Raw genomic sequence first — 20,653 nt, forward strand, 5'->3', positions numbered from 1 at the left:
ACAGAACTAAGATAGGAAGAAATATCTACTTAATTAGGACAACAAAAATTTCAATGATGGTTTTCGTAGTTTGCAAATGTTATCATGCTTAGTCAAACAAGTCAGCAATGTTGGCTGGCAATTCTTCGATTTGAGTAGAGTAGAATTTTTCCAATTCTCTCATGTCACCGACGTCTCTGGAAGTAACCAAGTTGATGGCAACACCCTTTCTACCGAAACGACCACCTCTACCAATTCTGTGAATATAGTTTTCCTTGTTGTTTGGCAAGTCGTAGTTAATAACCAAGGAGACTTGTTGAACATCGATACCTCTAGCCAACAAATCGGTGGATATCAAAATTCTGGAAGAACCAGTTCTAAATTCCTTCATAATGGTGTCTCTTTGAGCTTGTGGCAAGTCAGAGTAGATAGCAGAGACAGTAAAGTCGTCTTCAGTTAGTCTCTTAGTCAACTCCTCAACCTTTCTTCTGGTGTTACAGAAGATAACGGCTTGAGTGACAGATATAGAATCATATAAGTCAGACAAACAGTCGTACTTGTATTCTTCGCTTTCCACGTTGATGAAATATTGCTGGATACCTTCCAAAGTTAACGCGTCTTTCTTAACCAAAATTCTAACCGGTTTGTTCATGAACTTGTCAGTGACATCCAAAACTTCCTTTGGCATAGTAGCGGATAGCAAGACAACTTGGGTGGTTGGTGGAAGCATAGTGAAAATCTTGTAAATTTGCTCCTTGAAGCCAGAAGACAACATCTCATCAGCCTCATCTAGGATAAACATCTTGATATGGTCGGTCTTGAAAAATCTTCTTTCAATCATGTCAAACACACGACCTGGAGTACCAACAACGATTTGAGCACCAGCTCTTAAAGCTTCAGCATCTTCTCTTGGATCAGTACCACCGATACAGGCATGAACCTTAACATCCATGTGTAAAGCTAGAGCCATCACAACCTTTTGGATTTGCAATGCCAACTCTCTGGTAGGAGCCAAGATCAAAGCTTGTGGAGACTTGATGCTCTCATCGATTCTTTGCAAAGCCGCAATGGAGAAAGTACCAGTCTTACCGGTACCAGATTGAGCTTGAGCCAAAACATCGTGGCCTTCAATAATTGGCAAAATAGCACGTTGTTGGATAGCAGATGGGTCCACGAAACCGTAACCGTAAATACCTCTCAACAACACTTCCTTCAACTTTAACTCATCGAACTTGTGAACGATCTTGTCGTAATTGGTTTGAATTTCAGAGTTTTCTGGGTTTGTAATACCTTCGGACATATTGACACTGGTTGAACTATACTATTTGATTGGGGTGATAGTCCTTAACAAGTAAGGATGGGGTTAAATTAGAAGCTGATAAAATAGCTGATGAGATTTTTAAAACACTTGAAAAAATTTTCACTCATTACGTACGAAATCATATCAGGATACATTACGATTACGTAAGTTGAAAAGTTATTTCAAAATGTAACTGTAGTGTTTGAGATACGCTAGTTGTGTATTAAGTGGATAAGACAAGAGTAGTGTTTTGTGAGTGTGTGGCAGTAGTCAAAACGCAACTTACGTGCAAGCGGTCGGACTGGGAAGGCGTCCTGAGGACTAGTCGGACAATCAAGGGAAGTAGTTTTTTTGTCTGCAGACATATATAAATTACATCAGAATAATAAATAGTTGTATAACAGCTTTTTAGACCAATAGAAGCTAGGTCTAGCCTGCTGAAACGAATTCGGACAGGTTGAGTTTTAGGTTAATTGACTACTCGGGGAAAACCCTAGTAGGGGTAGTTTTATATGACTCCCACGGGAATACTAATTTCAATGCTTCAGGAGATGTGGTTGAGACAGGGGAGGGCTGTTTTTGACAGGTATTGGTTATTACGGTAGGAGAAGCCTGTAAATCTTTCTGAAGCGGTTGTGCTAGATTATGGACAGGGGGCCGTTTGAAAACAAAAGGTTCATCTAGCTTACCAGGCTCCGTTACCCGGCGAGGTGTTGTATCACAAATAACCGACGGAGCAGGGATAGGCAGGTAGTTATCATCAGGCAGTAATACGGGTGATGCGGCATTCCAGTTATAGGACTCCGTTAAATTCAACAGATATGCTTCAGGCGTGGCATTCTCGAGAGGCGGACCCTTGGTGGCATCCCAAGTGTGGGAATTGTGGAGTTCGGATGCAGGTGTGCCAGTAAGGGAAACGCAAGTTAGCTGTTGCTCCAAATTTTCTGTGGAATGATAAAATTCATGGAAATGTTTGTCTAGGAACTCATTATAGGTGCTCCACCACTGGTCCTTGTAAGTATCACCTTGGCCTCTGTTAACCCAGGGTTTATTATTTCCAATGAAGTGTACCATAGATACCTTATTTTCGAAGAACCTAACTGCTGGAGTCGCCTGATAACCCACGGTTGGCACGGTAACGTTGTACAAATAGGGCAACCTTACCCATTCGTTTTCTAACGTATTCTGATGGCATGACTCGTTGAAAAACAAGTTCAAAAGGCCTTGGTCTGCCCCATCGATTGACAATGCAGTATCTAAATGCTGAAGCAATTCTTCGTATTTTTTCATACTGGGTACTAGGACCATAACACCACTATTAAACAAGTCCGGCCACCCGCAGTCAGGAGCTGCAAGTAACTGCGTCTCAGTCTGTCCAGTAACATGATAGATGGCTTCATAGAAGGAGGTTCGCAAAGGGTAAACGTCACTATCAAGATAAAGCACCTTCTCAAATTGAGTCAACTTCCAGAGTTGTAACTTATGAAATGTGTGCGCCAACTCTGGTCTGTCCAACAGTTCCAAATTGACCCTATTCCTAGTTAAAACACTCTTACTGCTTACCTCTCGATTGTCTATCTCCACAATATCCTCATAAAGCTCCTCAAGAACATGCCTAATCTTATCAGAAGCCTCTCTGAGAACATTCGGAGTTATCAATAATACTAACCTGTAATCAGTATCAAAACATGACATCAAACTTTTAACACGATATCCTAAGGTGAAAACACCTGGCAAATACTCAGCAGCATACAATAGTGTAACAATACCGACCGTCATATCTGCAAATTAGCTAAACTGAACTGAACAAAAACTTAAGTTATCCTTGTAAAGTGAGATACTCTTTTTCCTTAATCCCAACAAAAGCAAAATAAACAAAACCACACAAAAGAAACCACCTTTAAAACTATAGTCTTCCCAAAACAATGAATATATTGAAACTCTTTAAGCCTCTGTATATTAACCTGTATGACCCGTCAACACAGAATACTTTGTTTATAATTTCTCTTCACAAAAGCCACTGTGCTTCGTATATCTAACAAGTAGATCTTAAACCCACCCCTGTTTTGTAAATTCAAAAATTTACTGTTTTGACCGGATTTTACAAGCTGTCCAGGCCATCGCATGCAGAACATGAAACTCGACGAGCTGACAAAAGCATCATTCGATATGCATTGCAAAAAGAAGGCATTCGACATTACTATGGCCTTTATTTTTCAATCTATTAACCCGAGGCGATAAGACGCCGTATCGAAATATTTAGACAGCATCGCCTTACCAATGGTGTTATACGAGGTCTAACTAGTAAAAAATTCAATCCCAAAACCAAAAACATGGCTCATAGAGGTTCAAAATGGTACCTGAAACTGTGGATATTCCACGAAACTAGATTACTAGAACAATACTTGTATAATAACTCTTATATATGGAAGAAAATGACTACAAAACTGTTAACGCTTTCCTTCTAAAGCTATCTTTAACGGGAGTAGCTCCAGACGTTGCTCAACAAACCGTCATTCTGGGCCAATCTGTTCAAAGCATCATCAGCTTCACCTCTAGCTCTAACGTAACCGCTCAAAGCGTAAGTAACGTATTCACCTGGGATGGCACGGCCTTCGGCATCAACTTGAGCAATGTTGATTTGCACGGAAGCATGGTCCTTGGCCTTAATAATTCTGTTGGTAGCAGAGCACTTTCTTGGAACGTAAAGTTCAACCTGTAAAAACCTGTTAGTAATCTGGCAAACCTAGAAAGATTCATTCACCACAGTAAACGATCCGAAAATATTACGACGCCCTGTGCAGCTGCAAGCTGCTTGTTGAAACTTATTTTTCACCGCAGAACACAAGCCATCACCACTTAAGACAATTCCTCAGCTTCCATAAAACCCTAAATTGTGCTTCGCCAACTTCCGATCGCAAGCATACCTCCAGGTATTTAGGCAACCCCCATCAAAAAAGTTCCCGTAAACGCTGATAACGACCAATTTTGCACAGTAAACGTCGCATTATTCTAAAATCACTGAGTTTCATTAAGTAAAACATACTAGTTGACCCTTGTCGTTTTCCATGTTTTAATCGATTGCTTGAATATGCTGAAACCTCTTCTATGTTATGAGTGTTGGTTGTATGATAACTAGTGCTGTTCTTGAAAAATCCAATCAGATTCTGGCTGTTCCATGCTGGGCGACGACGGGAGGTCTCTGGGCAAGGCTCCCTCCCACGCGGGGCGATGTTCCAGCTCGTGATCGGTCGCCCAAGCTGAAAATCCCGTGCATGGGTCTCAGAAATTGTCGTAGGTACTCTGCGAATAGCGAAGCGCCACAAAATCTGGACATTTGTGTAGTGTGTGGGTTGATTGTACAATGTACGGATGGTGTGACTGCTCATAGTGGTCACGTGGTCGATTGCCGCCGAAGTGTCTTTTCTTTTTCTTGATCGAACTGCTATCTGATCGTCTTTACAGAACCTATATACAACGTTATATATATATATGTATATCTATGAATTATTAATTTCGAACAGTTAGATGGAGAATGAATAAATAATGAATAAATAATGAGTAATGAATAATAAATAAGTCTCGGTAGGTGATTTAAACTCTTGACAAAACGCAAACACTTTCAACATGGTGTGTTTGTGGGAAGAAATCGAAACCTCTTATGCTTTCGACTTTATACTTGGAACCTGCTGCAGTTTCCTTTAAAAAGTATTCAACGTCTCTTGCTTGAGAATTAACGTTACAAGAAATGTAAACGATACGAGCAGGATTATATTCTGCTAACTGGTTTAAGAAGACATCATCACATCCTTTCCTTGGCGGGTCAATGATGACAGAAGTTCTTGCGCACGGAGTATCTATTGAAGCAAAGATCTCTTCGGCTTTACCAACGATGAAGCTACAATTCTTGATGTTGTTTGCTTTTGCATTTTTCTCAGCAAAGGAAACACTGTCTGCAGATACTTCAACGCCTATTACCTTGTCTACACCCTTAGAAGCTGTGATGCTAAAGAGGCCTGAGCCGCAGTATGCGTCGACAAGATAGTGTGGATCTTGTGGGTTTGAGTGTGGGATTATTAGGTTTTCACGAACGTAGTCTGTAACTAAGGGAAGGATAGAATTGTTGTTTTGGAAAAACTCGCCAGCGCTGAATTGGAATGTATAGCCATTGACATATTCCGTAACGATCTGCCTTGTGTTAGTGACACAGGTTTTTACTAGTTGTTTGTTCGATTCCACAATTTCATGGGAGATATTGTTCGTTGAGATGTCCTTGGAGCCATCATCGAGCTGTTCTTCTACCGGTTGGTCTTGATTTATAATTTTGGTGTTTTCCCTCAACAGAATGGTAGCTCCCTTTTTGTAGTTTTTATAATTAGTTTCAAATTTGGCTCTCTCGTTCTTCATACCCTGGTTTATAATTGGCGTTCCAATGAGACATTCTTCGATATCAATGATTGAAGCATTGCCTCCAGCCTCGACGCCTCTCCAAGAAGTTCTGCCCTTTTGACCAAAGCCCAGTGGAGGCCTAGTTTCCAATTGCTTCATCTTTCTAGGCATGTCAAAGTGCGGCGTAAGCTTGGTTCTGTATGCAAACTGTAGTGGAGAAGCTACTGTATCATCGATAGATGGTAGGAGACTTTCTGCGAGGAGCCTTGGCGCAAAAAATTTGTATGCGCTCGAGATGGTATCTTTCTTCAATCCAAGTTGTTGTTCATACGTTAAGAATTGATACTGGCATCCCGAACATCTTCCGAAATATCTGCAGCTGATGAGGTCGTCATTTCTAATAGCACTAGGTTTTATGACATTCAACAAAGAGGCTTCAACGTAATGCGGATGTGTCTTGTCCACCTTGATTGAGACCACATCACCAGGTAAAGTGAACGGAATTAACGCAATCTGTTTCTTTTCAGGATCGACTGGATTATCGATAAGAGCTAAGCCGTCACCATTAGAAGTTATTTTTATCACCTCTATATTTTGAAGCTCGCGGTTATAAGCTCGTTGAATCGTACCGTTACGAACGTCATTCAGGATGGGCGTTACATCTGTTTCCGTCTGTTCGGGAGTTAAATTAAATTTCTTCAAAACTTCATTAATCTCAAATTTTAATACACCCAGTGGCGCAGTATCATCTACCTTCTTGGCTTTATACTTTTTTAACTTCTTGGACTTCTTAGTTTGAACTTTAACATCCTCAACCTTTGGGGATGCAGGCCTCTTTAACTCAGTAGTGATGGGGTCAACAGCGATGTTATTAGGAAGGGTAACAGAAACACTAGGTGTGGAATCGACAGACATAGTTCTACTGATATTTCGATAGGATCTCAATATAAAAGATACTCTGCGAGGAGTTATCCTGACTAGCATATACCCTTTCTGTAGTAAACTTATGCCAGCGATGAGTGTAGCATTTTACATTTTCGGTTTGATGAAAATTCTAAAAATTTTCGAATGAATTTTTTTTGGAAAAAAACTACGTAGTAAATTTTAGACAAGTATAATGTGTACCTATATATGTGATTGACATTAAATTCTTAATTAATTGAAATTCCCTTTATGAATGATGATTGTGTGAATGCTGATTGCCTTTCCTAAATGCTAAGTGATTAAATATCCAGCTTTTGATGTGACACCTTTCCTGAATTTACACATATCAGCGAAATATTACATTATTTTAAAACACACTCTGTTGCCTCCCTCCCTCCATTACTATATTGCAAATATTAGAAACCATTCTTACAGCACAATGCAGGAATGTTTTCTGACCTTTTTATAAGATTTTTTCGCTGAACTTTTTTGCTGTTTCTTCCTAAATATGGATGAAACTCCATAGCTCTTGTCCTTTAATTCGTGGAATTCATCATATAGTGCAGTGTGAATAGCAGTATTAAACACGTCAGACAAATTCTGTCTGGTTTTAGAAGAGCATTGAAGATGGATAAATGCTCCCATTTTTTGTCCCACAAGCTCCGCGTCTGTAGGATCCACCAACATATCTAAGTCATCCAGCGCATAAAGATCACTTTTCAGTCCCACCAACATGATCGGTGCATGCTGACAAAAATGTCTTACTTCCGGGAACCATAACTCCTCTGCATTAATAAGAGATGCTTTGTGATCCACGGCATAGCATACCATAATAATATCTACGTCACCATATGATAGTGGTCGTAATCTGCTATATTCTTCCTGTCCCGCCGTATCCCACAATGCTAATTCTATAATCTTATCTTTCGGCCCCCGAATCTTTGTCACATAATTTTCGAATATAGTAGGAACATAATCCTCCGGAAAACTTTCCCCTGTGTGTAAGAAATCAGCAGGCAAGTCTTCCCAGTAGCACCATCTCCCACTACAACTATCTTTATCCTGTAATCAGGAGTAGCATTATCTCTTTTGCTACGTTCATAGCTAGCCACTTCACTCAAGGTCCTACCAAAGGGAGAGGGCAATACGTCCTGTGCTTCACTGCTTACCGACAGTGAAGAACCATGCACTCCTTCTTGATAAAGGTAGGATGAAAAGTTCTTCTTCGGAGGTGCTTGTAACGTTTTAAAATCCATGGCAGCAACTTGTCTGACTGAAGCTTTCAGCTTATAAAAGGAAGGAGATCGCAGTGAATTCTGTAAGGAAATATCTCTCACTTTAACTCCAAATGATCAAACAATGACTTCTCTAGAAGATCCTTCTTATGGAATTCTACCTTAGTGCAACAATATGCAATAGTTGCCTGATTTACTCTTGAGGTTACAATGTTTCAGAATGTTTCAGTTGTTGTTAATTGTCTTTATTCGTGTTTAACCGGATTCGTGCAACATTTCATTATTTGTTTACATGTTGAGCGAGGAGCGTCGAAACTGGAAACGCACACGAACTTCTGGATCTTTAATAGTATCTGGCAATTGAAGAACGTAATTCGCTTTAATGGCAGAGTGAGGTATAAAGTATTAGTTCATCAAGTGTATTTGAGGGATTTGGCAAGCAAGATTAGACATGACGGGCAGCATAAGCCAGGGTGTGGTAGACTACATTTATGATGTGGTTAAGCTGTTTTTAAAAGTGGATTTGAAACTGGAGGCGTTTCAGGCTACCTATAGTGCAAAATTTGAAGAATGGTTGAATGATGGGAACTTGCGAACACTATTCTTGGTGAAGAATGATGATGGGGAGATCAATATTAGTGAAGATTTTGAACAGAAGGATGTAGAGGCAGTTACCAAGTCTCATGGGCGGTTACTATTGATCAAAAACCAGCCGTTTATTGAACCATCTCTGACAGCTGAGAGTCAAATTCAAGCGATTAATCTGCCTGCTCAAGCTCAGTTTGATGGTTTCAAGTCTTTTATTAATTATGGGGTTGTTACAATGTTTGATGCGCTTGTGAGTACTAATTCCAGCTTAGAGGCTAAACAAGAATCTATTAATTCTGCTCGTAGGAAGATTAAGGATCTATCATTGTCATTACAAAGCTTACAGCAGTTTATCGAGGTTCCTGATATTAGTGCTACAGCCCATCCGTTAATAAAGAAGATTATCCTAGAAGGTGCAAGCCCAAGGAATTACAGTACGTTTATCTCAGATGAGCAGTTCTCGGATTCTCAGTTCCTTAACAGTTTGCAAAAAATTGCCAATGGATGGATTAAATCAGCGCAAATTTTAACCAAATTGACTAGGAATATTGAAGATGGATCTGCGGCCGATGAGATTAGATTTTGGATTAACTTAGAGCAGTCATTACTTGCATTGGAAAACAAATTTCGATTCCAGAGGTTGAGATCACTTTATCAATCTTGACTGCTGCTAAGAGATTCCATGCTACTGTGACTTTCCTATCTGATACTCGTTTAAGAGATCGCATCCTGGAAACGCAGAGTTACAACCAGATAATGAATGATTTCCCTTTAGCAGACTTAGAGTCTGCGACGTCTTTTTCGAAGCTGGGAGAAGCTATAGAAGCGATATCTACTGCTTTAAAGAAGTTAAAAATATCTACATATCCGCTACAACGGGCGGTAACTTTTGTTGAGAAGATTTCAGCGGAGCTCGATCGCAGACTACGTGAAATGCTACCAAACCTAGTAACCTCAGAATATTTGTCGTTTCAGGATGATTACAATCAATGCACTAAAATAATAAATCAGTGGGATACATTACTAAAGGAGTTCACTTCGTTAATACGAGAGTTGATGCGCAAGCGCTCTGAGAAGTTTATCTTTATGAAAGTAGATACCCAAACAGATAAACTCAAAGAGATATTGAACACTGTAGCAGCATTTAGAAAAAAGCATGAGGTCTTGATACACGTCCTAAAGGGAATTGGATATGATGCTTTGTCAGAAGATATTCAAAGCATTTATGAGCCAATTCACAACCAAGATCCTCTGCACGGTAATGCTAGCAAATGGGTAAACGCAGAAGCTGTTTACAACCAACGCGTAAGCCTTTTAGAAAACAAACTAGTCGATATGTTGAAGAACAAGCTAGATGATTGTAAGTCCTCAGACACTATGTTTTCTGTGTTCGAAAAGTACAGACCTCTCATGAAACGCCCTAGAATCCAGGGCGCAGTAAGAGAATACCAACATGAATTACTAAATAATGTAAAAGAAGATCTCGAACAGATACATCAACAACTTTCTTTACAGAAAGCCAATAAAGAGATCTCCCGTTTGCATGACATCCCCCCAGTTTCGGCATCCATTGTATGGTCTAAGCAGTTAACAAAGAAGCTCCAAAATCTAACATCTCGTCTTGGCCTGATTCTTGGTGAGGATTGGGTAAGTACCTCTGAAGGTTCACAAATATACACGGAATGTTCGGCCATTATGAAGGTATTAAACACAGACAAACTGTTTGAATCATGGATTGTTAGCGTGTCGTCTCAAAATTTTCTTCTTGATGAGCCCATATTCAAAATATTATTTACAAATGGCGACTATGAACTTCATGTAAATTTTGATTCGATAATTGGTTCCCTCTTCAAAGAGGTGAGAAATTTAATGTGGCTAGGATATAATGTTCCAAGTACTATTATTAAGAATTCAAGGAGAGTTAGAAGTTTATACCCTCACGCAGTGATGATATCCGAGCTACTGCAAACATTTGTGGCTGCTGTTGAAAGTTTTCAAGATAGGCCTTATACATGGCTGTTGTTAAAGCATGAAACTGAACATATCTGGCAATTAATTTCGGCCATGATTTCCGATACTTGGGACTCTGTACCCTTATTTGAGGAGGAAGTAAATAATGATCAGTCACTTGAACTGAGAAGAGATGAACCATCTTTTTTAAGTTTAGAATCTGCAATAACTGAACTTTTGTCTAAATTTCAACAGTTGCATGGTATAGAAAAAGGACTGTTTTCTTATTTACAACAATTAAAAGTTCCTGGAAAATTAGACCTCCACAATTTGGGTATTCTAATTGCGAAAATCCAATCACTTGTAGATCAGGTAACACTTCAAGGCTTCCATAATATTTCTGGATTTGTTTTATACTTGAATGATCATATTCACACCTATCTGGTTAAGACCGTTTCCCAGATATTAGAAGAATCAGAATTATTACCCAGGAAACATTACATTGTTCAACAAGGGAAGAAAGTAACTATAACACCTAGCATTGAAGAGACAAAAATGTCTTGGATGGAAGACTTTCAAAGTACCTTATCAGTCGCAGCAAATCTCCTAAAAATCAATGATAAAAAGTTTGGTGTCTCTGAGGGTGGACCTGAAAATTTCAGTGAAATAAGAACTGATTTATGCGACTCGCTAACCATAGCTTTTTCAAGAATTGAAGGTGCTTGTAAAGATATTAGAGATCATTTTGAAAAGTGGAAAAAACTAGAACTGCTATGGTGTTTGGATGAATTAACATTGCTAGATAAAATAGAGTCGGATCTTACTGCTGCATATCAATTTTTGGTTGATTTCTTGGATGCTAGGAAATCAATTGATGCCCTAGACTCAGAAGTTACGGTTGGCAAAAACACAATGATAAACAATGAACAAGTGTATGTGCGTGTATCTGCGAAATATGACAACTGGCAAAGAGTGTTGTGTGAGCGATTACTTGAAATATATATTGAACATGCTTCCGAGTTTGACAATCAATTAATTCATTCAAGGAGAATACTAGAAACAAGTATCATAAACCTCGGATCATTATCTAAAACAACCGAGTTGATCACATATGTTGACGATATTAAGAGTAGTCTAGATGTGATGTTTGAAAAGTATTCATTACTGCAGAACACTCAGAAGTTGCTACAACGGTTGCGTTTTAAAATCCCTTCGAATTTTATTTATGCTGAACAAATTGAAAGTGATCTTGTCTCTCTTAGGGAAATTTGCCTCAGAAAGGAGGAACTGATTAACAAAAACAGGGACGCAATCTCCAAAAAATTAGAAGCTGAGCTTATCAAGGTTCAGGAGGTGGCCACGTCACTTTCAGATAGTTGGTTTAAAAAGAAGCCACTATCGATTGGAATTCAACCTAGTGAAGCACTATCAATTTTGACTACTTTTGAAGATTCGATTTCGAAATTGAATTCTGAACGTGAACTTATTAATAGAGCTGCTAAGGTTTTGCTGATTCCAATAAAGTTACAGAACATTTTGTCTTCTGTAATAGATGAAGTCAATGATTATAAATCCGTATGGTCATCTGTCGAGGGATTGTGGAATTCGTTCAATGCAGTGTTGGCTATACAATGGTTGGACTTTGATTCTCAATCTATTAAGCAGAAACTTGAATGTCTAATAAAGCAGTCACAAGACATGCCTTCCAAAGTCTTACAGTATAAGGTATTTCAAAATATTGCAAGTTCAATTGAAGTTACCCTGAAGTCACTTCCACTATTAAAAGCTTTAAAAGAACCATCAATTAAATCCAGACATTGGTCTATTTTATTTAAACAGCTTGGCGTATCCTACCTAGTTTCTGGTAATATTGATGATCAAACTTTTACATTAGATGATGTACTGAAGCTTAATTTGCTACTAAACGAAGTTACTGTGAAAAAGTTGATCATTAAGGCTAGAAATGAACATGTCCTTGAATCCTCGCTGGTCCAAATGAAATCAAGATGGCAGGCAATAAAATTTGAGCAGTTTATTCATTCCAGTGGATTGGTTCTAGTGAAAGAGTGGGACCTCATATTCAGTAATTGTAATGATGATCTCAATATGATTTCCTCCATGAAAAACTCGCCATATTTTAAAGTTTTTGAACAAGAAGCTCTTGAATGGGAGGCGAAGTTATCAACCTTTTATGATATTATTCTTAGTTGGGTAGAGGTTCAGAGACAGTGGATGTATCTCTTCGGAATATTAGCTAAGAAACCTGAGATGAAAAATCTACTACCTATTGAGGCTTCGAAATTTGCATCCTTGACTACAGAGTATAGCTCACTTTTATCGAAGTTATATGGCTCTGAAATTGCGATTGATATACTCCATGTTCATAGTACGCTACCAACTTTGAAACGTATGGCGGATTCGTTGACTAAAATTCGTAAATCTTTAAACGATTTCCTAGAAACTCAAAGAAAGTTATTCCCAAGATTTTATTTTGTAGGCAATGAAGATCTTTTACAAATTATTGGTGCTGGTGAAAACTTCCATGAGCTTTCAAGGCATTTATCTAAACTATTTTCAAGTGTTTCGAATTTAATCTTTAATGGACCGGTAATCAAAGGTGTATATTCCCTGGAAGGAGAAGAGTTATTATTTTCTAAACCAGTGAGAGTCACTGTTAATTCTAAGTTAGATCAGTGGATGAATGAAGTTGATATGGAAATCAAGTTGACGATATCTTCGCTTGTAAAACAATGTATTGAAAATTATAAAGAAGGGATACCGCTAGAAGAGCTACTTCGCAAGTATCCATTTCAGGTTCTACTATTGACTTTCCAATGCATGTGGACTAATGGGATTGAACAGCAGATGACTACTGAAAACTTTAATTCGATTTACTCAGATATTGAACAGAAACTGTTATTGTTCTCTGGCTTGCTAGCTTCTCAATCTTCTACATCCGAAAAGCGGAAAATTGAGTCATTAATTGTAGAGTTGATGCATTTGAAATCCATAACAGATACGCTAAGACTAAGTACAGAAAACGAATTTAGTTTTCATTGGAACAAATCTCAGAGGTTTTATTGGGATGAAAATGCTAATGACCCATTATATAGCATTACTATTTGTCAATGTGGTGTTTCATTTCCTTATGGATTTGAGTATATTGGAGTCCCTGAAAGATTGATATATACTCCACTATTGGACCATTGTTTCAGTGCTATGGTTCTAGCACTAAGTGAGCATATGGGTGGTTGTCCATTTGGCCCAGCGGGAACTGGTAAAACGGAGACCATTAAAGCGCTTGGTCAGAACTTTGGTAGAATGGTATTGGTATTTAACTGTGATGATTCCTTCGATTTTCAGGCAATGAGCAGATTACTGTTTGGTATTACACAAGTTGGAGCGTGGGGATGCTTTGATGAATTCAACAGATTGGAGGAAAAGATTCTAAGTGCGGTCTCAACTCAAGTTGAAGCTATTCAATCCGCTTTAGTAGCAGGTAGAACAGAAATTGAAGTTCTTGACAAGAAAGGCCCCTTAAATAGCAATACTGGTATTTTTATTACAATGAACCCAGGTTACGCTGGAAGATCTGAATTACCGGAAAACTTAAAGAAGATGTTCCGTGAATTTTCTATGATGGAGCCAAATACTTCTATCATTACAGAAGTTATTTTAACCATTTTAGGACTGGAAAATCCGAATTTGCTGGCAGAAAAAGTCGTGACTCTATTCAAGATCTTGGATGAAAAGGCATCCCCACAGAAGCACTATGATTTTGGCTTGAGAGCTTTGAAAAGTGTATTAAGGAATTGTCTGAAAATCCTTAGATCTAGGGATTATGAGATGAACTCTAGTCAAGTTTTGTTGCGAAGCTTGAACGAAATGGTTGTTCCCAAATTGATACCTGCAGAAGAAGCAATATTTGATGATGCCATTAGTACTTTGTTTCCTGATATAACGCTGAGACCAGTTAATCAGAAGTTATTATCTCATTTGGCATCGTATTGCGAATCTAATCAGCTAGTTGCTTCTGATACATTCATTAAAAAGTGCAACCAATTCTATGACATACAAAACAATCAGCAAGCTATTATATTAGCTGGAGCTGCCGGTACAGGGAAAACTTGTGTCTGGAAATCTGTTATTAATGCAATGAAAAGAATTGGACACAAAGAAAATATCGTGTATATTATCGATACTAAAACACTCAAAAAAGAAGAATTGTATGGAAAATTAGACCCCATTACATTTGATTGGAAAGATGGTATTTTTACAACGTTATTGCGGAAGGCATTATTAGATACTATGGGTACCTACAAAAATTCTAATATCTGGGTAGTCTTTGACAGCGATTTGGATCCAAACTACACTGAAACTCTAAATAGTGTTCTTGATGATAACAAAGTTTTAACCCTTCCTAACGGTGAACGATTAAAAATGCCCTCTAATTTACATATACTATTTGAAGTCCAAGATTTGAAACATGCTACTGCTGCTACTGTTAGTAGATGTGGTATGATTTGGTTTGCTGATGATACATTAACTCCTCAGGATATTCTAATTTCTTGTTTGTCAACAGAGGTTGCGAATTTGCAACAGGACTCGGATGTTCACGATAACATTATTTCTACAATTCAAGATATTTTTGCGCAATGCATTCAGGAGTCTACTTTGCAGAATGTTATTGCTGCAGCTCGTAATGCAAAACATGTAATGGGTTTGGATATTTCCAGATTTATCGAAACTACTGTTATGTTGCTATCTTCAGATATTAGGAAGAACAAGAAGCTATTATCCAGCCTGAACCAAGTTGCTTGTGTTCGGTATATTTCAAAAAGATTAGCACTTGTGCTAATATGGTGTTTCGTAGGTGATAGTGATTTATCTACAAGAGAACAATTTTCAGAGTCTATATGTGATTTGCTTGGCATAACGGATACCCCAACAGGGCCTAGAAATTTAATTGATTTTGAAGTTTCAGTGGAAACCCAAGAATGGATCCCCATCGCAGCTCAAGTTCCGAAAACTTCGCTTGAAGCTCATGAAGTCTTATTGCCAGATATGATTATCCCAACTGTTGATACTGTAAGACATGAGTCTCTTCTCTTCGATTTATTAAACGCTGACAGGCCAGTGATTCTATGTGGGCCACCTGGTTCTGGAAAAACTATGACTTTGTACAATACTCTGAAGAGGTCCGATAAATTTGATATTATTGGTATTAATTTTTCAAAAGATACTTCAGTTGCTTTATTGTTAAAAACTTTAGAGCAACATACTATATGTTCTCCAACGTCTAGGGGTATCATAATGCAACCCAAAGCTCATGGCAAGCAATTGGTGGTATTCTGTGATGAGATAAATCTTCCAATGCTAGATGACTATGAATCACAGCCAGTTATTCTATTTCTCCGGCAACTGATTGAGAAGGGAGGATTTTGGAACGTCAATGAAAATAAGTGGGTCTTCACTGAGAGGATTCAAATTGTTGGAGCATGTAATCCACCTAGTCATGCTGGCAGGGTTTCACTCACATCTAGATTTACAAGACATGCATTTATCATTATGGTTGATTATCCAGGACGAAGCTCAATGGAACAAATTTACGAAACCTTTTACACTGCAATATTTAAATTGGCACCGCAATTAAAAGGATTTGCTACTGCTTTTACTAATGCTTCTCTTCAGGTTTACTATGATTGTAAACGTACTTATTCTGTCGACTCGCATAATCATTACATTTATTCACCAAGAGAATTAACCCGTTGGATCAGAGGCATACATTTCACCATATCTGATAGTATGCAATTAGATTTGGGCTATATGCTTGAATTATGGGCCCACGAATCTCTAAGATTATTCTCTGATAGATTAGTGGAAGATGCAGAAAAGAAAGTATTTCAGAGTATATTGCACAATGCAATATCTATTCATTTCCCTAACCAATCTATAGGGTCTTTGGAATCATCCGAATTGCTTTTCTCAAATTGGTTATCATTAAATTATTCAAAAGTCATTAAAAATGAAATGTATTCTTTTATTAAAGAACGGCTAAAAACTTTTGCCGAAGAAGAGTTGGATACTGAATTGACTATATATGATGATATGATTGACAACATTTTGCGAATTGATAGAATACTAAAGCAAGTTCAGGGACATGGTATTTTGGTCGGCCCTAATTACAGTGGCAAGACTACTATCACAAGGTTTGTAGCATGGATGAATGGTGTAAAAGTTGTTCGACCAACAATTCACCGTCATTTCACTATCGAAAACTTTGACGACTTTTTGAAACAGATGTTGTTAAAATGTGGTACTGGAAATGAAAAAATATGTTTAATAATTGATGAGTCTAACATTCTAGAAACTTCGTTCTTAGAAAGGATGAATACATTGTTGGCAAATTCAGATGTACCTGGTCTATTTGAGGCGGAAGAATACGAAGCATTATTTACAAAGATTAGCCAAAGAATCTCGCAACTGGGTCTTTTATTAGATACTGAACAAGAGATGTATGACTGGTTTACAACTGAAATTTCAAGGAATCTACATGTTATATTCAATATTAATGACCCCGATAATCAGGAGTCAACTCAATTGATTACATCGCCAGCATTATTCAATAGATGTGTCATCAATTGGATTGGTACTTGGTCTAGCAAATCTTGCTTACATGTTGCAAACGAAGTGATACAGAATATGCCATTGGATAGAGCAGATTATATACTGCCTGAGACGCTTGCTGCTAATTTAGTTATTTCGGAAAACGCTTTAGTCACCGTTAGGGATGTCGTCGCAAATTTATTAGTATTGTTCCATATGAACTACTATAAAGTTATTGGAAATACTCAAGGATCTCCAAGTCCATTTTTAACCTCTTTGAAACGTTTCCAGAAGTTATATATGTATAAACTGAAGGAAATGGAGGAAAACCAAAGATTCACGTTGGTGGGTTTGGATAAACTAAAGGATACTGTCATTAAAGTTAAACAATTAAACCAAAGCTTATCTCAAAAACAGGTCGAACTCAAGGAGAAAGAAAAAAAAGCTAGAGATACCTTAGATAAAATGTTGGTTGACCAAAATGAAGCTGAAAGAAAGCAAGAGGCTTCGATTGAAATTCAAAAGATTTTGGCAACTCAGGAAAAGGAAATTTCCGAAAGAAGGAAGATCATCATGGCAGATTTGGCTAAAGCTGAACCTGCAATTATCGAAGCTCAAAAGGGTGTTAAAAATATTAAGAAACAGCAATTCATAGAATTGCGTTCTATGGTAAACCCTCCTGACCAGGTTAAGACTATTTTAGAAGCCGTATGTGTTATATTAGGTTATTCTGTTGAAAGCTGGAAAGATATTCAATTGGCTGTAAGAAAAGACGACTTTGTCACAGATATCGTTTACTATAAGACAGAGACTATGATGACACCAAATGTTAAACATCAAATTGAAACTGAATACTTATCACGACCAAAATTTAACTTTGAATCAGTCAACCGGGCTTCCTTGGCATGCGGTCCATTGTATCAATGGATTGTGGCGCAAATTAGTTACTCTGAAATGTTACTAAAAGTTACTCCATTAAAAGAAGAGATGGTAAAGGTTGAAAATGAAATGTTACAGAATAGAGCAAGGTTACTGGCGGCTGGTGAAATGATTAAAGAATTGCAGATTAGCATTGAAACATCAAAAATATCATATAGTAATCTCATTAGAGATGTTGAACTAACCAAAACGGAAATGGAATCGGTTCAAAATAAAGTTGAAAGGTCAATCAAATTAATGGATAGTCTAACAGGTGAAAAGGAAAGATGGATTAAGAATACAGAACAGTTCAAAGATTGGAATAAAAACTTAATTGGAAATTGTATCCTATCTTCCTTATACGAGTCATATTGCGGACCACATGATCAGTCATTTAGGATGAAGTTATTAAACATGTGGTGTAACACATTGTCTAAGTTCTCCATTGATTATGATCCAAATTATTCATTCATTAATGATATGGTCGACCCACTAACCAAAGTAAAGTGGATATCATGTGGTCTTCCAGACAATGAGCTGTTCGTAGGTAATTTCCACATTGCAATGAATAGTTACCACTATCCATATATCATCGATCCAAGCTCAGCTGTGGTTGATACATTTTCAAAATATTATGGCAGAAAACTATTAATGACCAGTTTCCTAGATGTTGGATTTGTTAAACAGCTAGAAAACTCGTTGAGATTTGGAGGCTGCATACTAATACAGGATGGTGAATTTTTCGATCCTATAATTGCTCAATTAATTGCTAAGGAGTTCAAAAGGACAGGGGGGAGACTCACGGTCCAAATTGGTGTCCATGAAGTTGATGTTTCTCCGGAATTTCATTTGATTATCCATTCCAAAGATCCAAATAGCACTATTCCTTCATTTGTGAAAACCAGAATGTCAGTGGTTAATTTTACCGTTAATAAAGGTAGTATTGAAGCACAGACCTTACAGATAACTTTGGAAAAGGAAAATCCAGAGTTACAAAAGAAGAGATCTGATTTATTAAAATTAAATGGAGAGTACAAATTACGTTTACGCTCGTTAGAAGATAGATTGTTAGAGTCCCTCAATGAGAGCGATGGTAATATATTAGACAATGATTTATTAATATCAACGTTAGAACAGTTGAAGATAGAATCTTCTCAAATTGAGGAGAAAATCAAAGAGACTAATAATGTTATCGTTAAGGTGGAGGATATGGTTAATGAGTACTATTCACTTGGCGAACAATCGGTGTTTATCTTCAGCCTATTGGAATATATTACAAATTGGCATTGGTTTTACCAAATTCCAATTGACCAATTTATGGAATGTTTCAGCAGTATATTTGAAACAACCACTCGTGTTGGTACGAGTCGTTCTGAACATCTACTATTGACATTATACGAAAATGTTTATATGTGGTTTTCTCATTTATTTAAAGAACGTGATCGGATGGCTTTTGGAATTCTATTGTATTCATCGTATCAGCGTTCCAGAGAGAGTGAGTCATTCTGTGAACAGTTCTGGAAGGTACTTGAAACGATATCGAATATAAACAAGTTGGGAGAACTCATAATAAATTCACAAGATCCAAAATTGAGTAACATTGTGGATTTAGTAAATTGCGGTAACTATTTGGAAAGCTTAAATACTTTGTTATTATTTTTCCCGGATTCAAACTGGCACGATGTAATTGACAGATATCAAAATGTTATAGTAGCTTGTGAACGTGGTGTTGATGGTACGTTTAAAATCCAACAACTTGCTGATCAGCTAGGCAAAACTTTGAATTCTGTCGCCTTAGGTTCAACTGAAAGTATTTCAATCGCTGAACAAGAGTTAAGTCAACATTCCATGGATGGCAACAAATGGTTATTATTGCAAAACTTACAAATGTCTCCAGAATGGGCCAATACAGTATTACCTAAGAAATTAGAGACTCTTAAGGCCAGGCCAGATTTCAAAGTCTTCATGACATGTGGAATCCAGAACAATTCATTGGTTCTTCCCTTACTGAACAAAAGCTATAAAATCTGTTACGAAGGTGAACCAGGTGTATTGAATACAGTCAAAGATTTATGGAGAACACAATCCAAACAATTGAAGAATGTAAAGCCTGTAGAAAAGTTACATTGTAAATTTTTACTAGTTTGGTTCCATTCAATTATAATGGCTCGTTGCCGTCTATCGCCAATAGGTTTTTCTAAGAAATATGATTTCCATGATGGTGACTTCAGAGCTGGTAGTCGATTTTTGGATAGAATTTTTGATCGGGCAAGCAACGGAAAGGAACATGTAGATCCTGATTTAATCCCATGGCTACTTGTAAGTGACACTATTGGAACTATAATATACGGCGGAAAGGTCGACGACGAAAACGACTTAAAATGGTACAAGCAATTTGCTGTCCGTATGTTTACCAGTGCAGCCTACCTCAACAATTATGAGATCGTCAAAAATCTTCGCATTCCTGCAGATCGCACAAGTTACGTCGAATACGACACTTGGTTTAAATCATTATCTGTCGGCTCAGAACGTACGCATGAATGGCTAGAACTACCGGATGCATCTGCATTGCAAGATTTCTATACTCATGAAGCCAGAATGGTGTCATCAAGGGTTATTGAAGCAAATAACTCATACCATTAATTTTATTGATACGTCAATCAGTAAATGTATTTATGTACCATCTACACATTTAGTTGCAGAATCAATAAGACTCCAATATAACAGCAGCATATAAAAAGTATTCTTATGGATCGATTATATA

The 20,653-nt window shown here is 37.6% G+C and overlaps 4 protein-coding genes and 2 further genes across 4 annotated transcripts; 1 reads left to right on the forward strand and 5 right to left on the reverse strand.

Moving 5' to 3' along the window:
• Window positions 1-88: 88 nt before the first annotated feature.
• Window positions 89-1,279, reverse strand: Ecym_5196 (uncharacterized protein; the record flags this gene model as incomplete). Its single annotated transcript, XM_003646736.1, has 1 exon — window positions 89-1,279. The coding sequence occupies one exon, from the start codon at window positions 1,277-1,279 to the stop codon at window positions 89-91; it is 1,191 nt and encodes a 396-aa protein (XP_003646784.1).
• A 477-nt stretch (window positions 1,280-1,756) lies between these two features.
• Ecym_5197 (glycosyltransferase family 8 protein) lies at window positions 1,757-3,058 on the reverse strand (the record flags this gene model as incomplete). Its single annotated transcript, XM_003646737.1, has 1 exon — window positions 1,757-3,058. One exon carries the CDS (start codon window positions 3,056-3,058, stop codon window positions 1,757-1,759), a length of 1,302 nt encoding a protein of 433 aa, XP_003646785.1.
• Window positions 3,059-3,755: 697 nt separating this feature from the next.
• On the reverse strand, window positions 3,756-4,349 carry Ecym_5198 (40S ribosomal protein eS21; the record flags this gene model as incomplete). Its single annotated transcript, XM_003646738.1, has 2 exons — window positions 3,756-3,995; window positions 4,326-4,349. The coding sequence occupies 2 exons, from the start codon at window positions 4,347-4,349 to the stop codon at window positions 3,756-3,758; spliced, it is 264 nt and encodes an 87-aa protein (XP_003646786.1).
• A 524-nt stretch (window positions 4,350-4,873) lies between these two features.
• On the reverse strand, window positions 4,874-6,652 carry TRM2 (tRNA (uracil(54)-C(5))-methyltransferase; the record flags this gene model as incomplete). Its single annotated transcript, XM_003646739.1, has 1 exon — window positions 4,874-6,652. One exon carries the CDS (start codon window positions 6,650-6,652, stop codon window positions 4,874-4,876), a length of 1,779 nt encoding a protein of 592 aa, XP_003646787.1.
• Window positions 6,653-7,021: 369 nt separating this feature from the next.
• Window positions 7,022-7,848, reverse strand: Ecym_5200 (the record flags this gene model as incomplete).
• A 430-nt stretch (window positions 7,849-8,278) lies between these two features.
• On the forward strand, window positions 8,279-20,532 carry Ecym_5201 (the record flags this gene model as incomplete).
• Window positions 20,533-20,653: the final 121 nt, after the last annotated feature.

This window comes from Eremothecium cymbalariae, chromosome 5 (assembly GCF_000235365.1).
Source record: "Eremothecium cymbalariae DBVPG#7215 chromosome 5, complete sequence".
Taxonomy (NCBI): Eukaryota; Fungi; Ascomycota; class Saccharomycetes; order Saccharomycetales; family Saccharomycetaceae; genus Eremothecium; species Eremothecium cymbalariae.